The sequence below is a fragment of the Triturus cristatus genome, chromosome 11 (assembly GCF_964204655.1).
Source record: "Triturus cristatus chromosome 11, aTriCri1.1, whole genome shotgun sequence".
NCBI classification, from domain to species: Eukaryota; Metazoa; Chordata; class Amphibia; order Caudata; family Salamandridae; genus Triturus; species Triturus cristatus.
The window spans coordinates 582,903,523-582,909,522 of record NC_140594.1 but is presented as its reverse complement, the minus strand read 5'-3'; the positions used below and the strand labels follow the sequence as shown (position 1 = coordinate 582,909,522).

The window sequence follows — 6,000 nt, the reverse complement described above, 5'->3', positions numbered from 1 at the left end:
ACTGACGCCCATGTGTGACATGTCAGTCAAAGGCACGTAGCTACCATTGGTGCAGATGGTGCAGTGGCACCTGGACCCAGAGCCCTGAGGGGGGCACTGAACCCTTTTAAGTGCTGTATTGTACTACCACACAGCAGTCGGAGGGTCCATTTTCCGTGCTTGCACCAGGGCCCATGGCATCCTTGCTACGCGACTGATCAGCCACGTTATGTCACGTTACACATGTTTTGTTTGCGCTCATTTTGACTGTGGCATGGCAGCATCTTGCCATTTCTTAGCTTGCCTGGGAAATCAGTACTGGAGTTATACGTTTAAAATACATTTAGATATGACCGTTTTACAGACTTTCTTTTCAGGCTGTGAAACAAAACTTATAAAATGTTAGCCTGATTGTCCCATCACATCCAATAGTATTCTTGGCGCTACATGCAGTGCAGCCCTGACTAGAAGTGCTCAGACGCTGCTTCTGAGGGCTGTGGTCAGAAATGCTGGTAGGTTTTAACCTATTAGTATAAAGCCAAATGGAGAAGACCCGTTTCAGTGTTTCTAAGTGTCCCTCACTCTGTCGTCATTCACTGGTTGTTGCATTTTAGCCTACCTACTAGTACCGGCTGCCCCAGCAGCAGGAGGGATACCTACCAATAGGGTCAGCAGCTGCGGTGGTACTGGGACCCATGGATGGCAGGGGCACTTCAGAACTTAGTTATGATTTTTGGTAGGAGGGCCCTTTCTTCGTGTCTTTCCGTTAGAACCCATGTCACCATTGTTACCCCCCTGTATCATATCTCTCTCTACTGCACCTGTGCTTCGTTGGACTTTGTTCCAGCATATCATTCTGTAGCACTGCGGCATTCCCGGTCCGGCATCCTCCATCCGTCCGCACACCGCACCATATGCCTTTGTACACTGTACTCTACCGTACCGGAACGCAAGCTCGGCCGTCACAGCCCGTACTCCATGTACGCACTGTCTTTCCGTGCAGTGCACCGGGCATTGCCCATGTGCCCTGCATCTGGAAGTGCCCTTATCCTCACCAGCCTCCCAGCTGCACTCCCCATCCATCGGTCCCTGCGCGCCGCCTTCCTGCAGAGGGCAGCCTTTGGAAAGTTTTGGAAGTTACTGATACCGCTGGAATCCTGGGAGGGGGTGGCCACGAGCTCTGTTTTCGGAGTTCCCTCCCCCGGCCGGGGTCCTGGTTCCTTGTTTGTTGTGACTTGGATCTGCCGGCAGCTGCCACGGGAAAGGAAGAACCGGAGCGGGCCCGGAGGAGGGGTGTGAACCCGGAACCGGACGAACCGGGCCAGGATGGAGAATCGGAGAGGTACCGGGAGGGCCGGGGTTACTGAGCTCCTTGTACAGTGAGGGGACAGTGGGGTCAGCTGTCAGCAGCACACACAGAGAGGGGGCAGGAGGCCGGAGAGGGTCTTGAGCCCGGCTCGTGAGGGGTGTCTGAGTTGAAAGGAGGGAGCAGCTGACCCCAGGTCCGCAGGGTCAGAGGTAGGTGTGGCCCCAGCCTGAAGCCGGCTCTCCCCCCCCCCCCACCCCCCCCATAGGTAGCCAGGCCTCACTCTTCACGTAAAACTCATTTTTCACTCAGACCTTTGTTCTGCTGCTGTCACCTCACAACATTCCTCCGCCACAGTGCAGTTCAAGGGGATGGAAACCAGACACCCGCCTCGATAGCCGCCGCTCACCCCAGCCCCAAACATAGCTCATCGGAGCGGCAGCGAGTGCATGGGTGGCCCGGGGTCAACGGCACCGCACGAGACCCCAGGACTGGGCAAATTGTTCGTGTAGGTGTGGAGGGCGAGGGATGTCTTTCATGGTACATGCCATGCTTTGGCGCGCTGGGTTCATAGTACCCCCAGGGGCACCCCGCTTACCCCCCTCCCCCAAATTAGGTTACCCCAAAGAAGACACAAGAAACAGTTGTAGTTGGGTAACAAATGCTGCAGGATTTATTACATAATTCCAGGATATGTAATAGGTGGGTTATCTTACGGGCGATCCAAGGGCAGGCGGCCATCTACTTCACCTGCCCCGCCTGATGAGCCGGGCAGCACGGGAACGACCCGCAAGCGCTGCCCCCCAAGTGATTCTTTTTTCGATCACGTGCCGTTGTCATTCTACTCACACCCCCCCTCTCGGGGCGGAGCGTCGCATAGCAAGCCCCCGGTTGTTCAGGCCCACAACCGCCCGCAGGCCTAGCGGGGCGCCGACCGGCTTCCGGGACCTCTCTGGAGGCTCCTCGTTTTGGCTCAGGCACCACGTGGTGCCGCGCAGAGGTACCCTTTGTACCGGCCTGCTTCCAGATCGCCCTGTAACTCCGCCTGCAACGAAAAGAAAACATTAAAACGTTCAGCCAAAAACCCCACCCCACCACACCACGCCGGGTAAGCGGAAGGGGGGGAAAAGGCGAGGTGGGCGACAAAGAGGTCGCCAGTGAGGGTGGGGGAAGGCTAAATAGCCTTCCCCTCACACCTGGGCCCGGAAGTGACGCGCCTTTCGCGTCACTTCCGGCCCCTGACAAGGAGGGGGGCACGATCAGAATCCCTGCCCCCGCCCCCCCCCCGAAGTAGGGAGTGGGGAGGGGTGACCGGGGCCCCGGGGCCACTAAGGCGCCGACCGCCGATTGGCCCCCTGCGGGGGCCGCGGTCAGCGGCATAGTACCCCCAGGGGCACCCCGCTTACCCCCCTCCCCCAAATTAGGTTACCCCAAAGAAGACACAAGAAACAGTTGTAGTTGGGTAACAAATGCTGCAGGATTTATTACATAATTCCAGGATATGTAATAGGTGGGTTATCTTACGGGCGATCCAAGGGCAGGCGGCCATCTACTTCACCTGCCCCGCCTGATGAGCCGGGCAGCACGGGAACGACCCGCAAGCGCTGCCCCCCAAGTGATTCTTTTTTCGATCACGTGCCGTTGTCATTCTACTCACACCCCCCCTCTCGGGGCGGAGCGTCGCATAGCAAGCCCCCGGTTGTTCAGGCCCACAACCGCCCGCAGGCCTAGCGGGGCGCCGACCGGCTTCCGGGACCTCTCTGGAGGCTCCTCGTTTTGGCTCAGGCACCACGTGGTGCCGCGCAGAGGTACCCTTTGTACCGGCCTGCTTCCAGATCGCCCTGTAACTCCGCCACAGCCCTGGAGGCGGCTAACCGTCGCAACCAGGGCCCCCCACCAACCTAGATCTTTACCTGCACCCGCTATTCACCAATGCTTCGCCTAAATCCAATAAAAACAGGTCCATGCCTATTTGGGAGAGGTGTACTCCATCCATGTCGAAGTACCCCTTCACATTCCCCCGAATCATTTCATGGCGAATAAAGCCCAAACCCCTTTGGGCTGTGAACTTACGCATTGCTCCATTAATGCGCCTCCTGGAGTGCTCTACCGCCTCTAATGATTTAGCTCCCCGCCAAGACCTGCGGGGGATGATCTCTGACCACACGATCTCACACTCGCCCAGACGTTTGCATATTTCCCCTAAGTCTCTTTTCATGGCTAATAACAGCAATCGTCTCCCCAGGGTAACAAGGTCGTTACCGCCCAGGTGTATCACCAACAGGTGGGGCAAGGTGGACCCGTGTGCTCTTAGTCTCTGCTCGATCTTATTCCTGAGTTCGAACCATCTCATCCCCGGCACCCCCATCCATTCCACTTTGGTCTGAGGGAAGTGTCGCATCCACTGTCGGTGCAATGCCCATTGGGCCGCCCGGGCGACAAATGAATGGCCGATCACCCACACCACTCGTCCTAATAAAAGAAGAGACATGGTGTGCACACAAGTTATTTAATCAGAAAGGGTGATTTCAACGATACACGCCATAAATCACAAACATTTTACCAAAGGCTGCCTCACGGGCGAACATATAACTTATAGCAATCAGATTCCCAACGCCCCAGTTTCTTCACCTGAGCGGCCTCTAATCCCGCCAGGTGAGCGGCGGTGGCAGCGCCAATGCGGAAGGAGTGGCTGGAATACCTTCTGTCCGACCGTGCGAGCCCCGCCCTGGCCAAACTAGCCCTGATTACCTGCTCGAACTGGTATCTAGTTACAGGGGTACCATTTGAATGCAACAGGAGATAACCCGGGCCAGGCGGTCTGTGCTCCAAAAATGCCTTTACCCATTGTACTGGGCAGAACCTGGGGTCACCTAGAGGCTGGAGAACCACCCTGATCCCCCGCCCCGCCTGATCGGTCTTGGACTTGCGTAAAAGAATGGTCAGTGACCCGGAGATAGACACATCTGAAATTCCCAGCGCATCTCCTGAACAGTCGACCTTGGACCTAGCCACTAACTCACTGACTCGAAAAGCCCCGAAGAACGCTAAGCAGAATGTGGCTGAAAACAGCGTGGCTTCGTAATGAGAGTAGGTGACTGACTCGAGGGCCCCTAGCATGCCTTTCAGGATTTCAAAATCAATGGGCGCTCGATTATCAGGGGCCCTGGGCTCCTCCCTAGCCCAACCCTTCAAGGCGGCCCGGATGGGATAGGAGTTAGTGGGATCCGCCCCGCCAGACAACCTAGTGTCGTGGCTTACGGCTGCCAAGTGACTGCCCACCCATGAACGGCTCTTCCCTTGTCCCCTCGCCCACACCAGAAATGCTCGGACCTGGGACACCATCGCAGCCCCTGAAGTACCCAGTGCTACAGAAGTCGCTCTGAATGTTGCCATGTGGGCGCTGTAACGCCTCCTGGTACCTGGGGCCAGAGCTCTTTCTCCCATCGCTTTCAGGCTCAGTCCCACTGCAGGATCCTCCATAGATGGTCCGGGAATGGGGTCATCTGCGCTCTCGCCCGCGGCCAGGCCTCCCTGAATCGGAGCCACTGAAAACGAGAAAGAGCGTCAGCTGCCACATTTTGAATCCCCTCAATGTGCCTGGCTTTAAACTCCACATTGATGCGCAGGCAAGCCCGGACCAACTCCCTTAGTAGGCACAGCACCAGCCGGCACCTGGCGGACTGGTTGTTAATTGCCTGAACGACCGCCAAGTTGTCGGACCAGAAAACCACCTTTCTGTCAGACAATGCCGCCGGCCAGAGGTGTAATGCAACAACAATCGGGTAAAGCTCCAACACAGTAATGTTTTTGGTGATCCCACGCCTGCGCCAAACATTGGGCCATCCCTGCGCGCACCATTCTTCGCCCAGGATAGCCCCAAAACCTTCCCTGCCTGAGGCATCTGTGAAAAGGCAAAGTTCCTGACTATCAATCCAGGGCTGCTTCCAAATAACCGTCCCGTTAAAGCAGGCGAGGAATTCGCTCCATACCACCAGATCCTGCTTCAGCCCTGTCCCCAGCTTGACCCAGTGATGTTTCTTTTTTACACCAGCAGTCGCCCTAGCCAGCCGGCGTGCAAAGACCCTCCCCATGGGTATGACCTTTAGCGCAAAATTCAGGGTCCCTAGCAGGCATTGGACTTCACCTAGAGTAGCCTTGTCCCTACCCAGTAGATCGCAGATCTCCTGACGCAGGGCCTGTACCTTATCCGCAGGGAGTCGGGACACGCCGTTTACCGTGTCCAACTCGATGCCCAAGAATACCAAAACCTGCGCCGGACCCTCGGTCTTACCAGGAGCTAAAGGTACGCCCAAGTGTCCTGCCAATTCCTTGAAACATTGCAGCGCCCGTGCACAATCTTGCGAGTCAGCTCCCCCGATGAACAGGAAATCATCCAGGTAGTGGGTCACTCCCTCAATGCCATACCTGTTTGTTAAGGCCCACTGTAGGAAGGAGCTGAACGCCTCAAAGTACGCACAAGACACCGAGCATCCCATGGGCATACACCTATCATAAAAGACCTGGTCCCCCCACCTGAAGCCCAGAAGGTGTTGGCTGTCCGGGTGTACTGGCAGGAGCCTGAAGGCAGATTCGATATCAGACTTAGCCAACCAGGCTCCCTTCCCTGCCCTCCTGATCATGTCGACTGCCAGGTCTAGGGAGCAGTAGGACACTGAGCATTTACCTTCGTCCAACCAGGAATTCACGGAGTC

At 56.6% G+C, this 6,000-nt stretch overlaps 1 protein-coding gene across 1 annotated transcript in view; it reads left to right on the top strand.

Moving 5' to 3' along the window:
* Positions 1-1,207: 1,207 nt before the first annotated feature.
* LOC146785126 (actin filament-associated protein 1-like 2) overlaps positions 1,208-6,000 on the top strand; it is a 231,520-nt gene continuing 226,727 nt past the window's right edge. Inside the window, exon 1 of the mRNA XM_085633831.1 lies at positions 1,208-1,321. Coding sequence (XP_085489957.1) covers positions 1,306-1,321 — 16 coding nt within the window. The 5' untranslated portion in view covers positions 1,208-1,305. The remainder of the gene's footprint in view (positions 1,322-6,000) is intronic.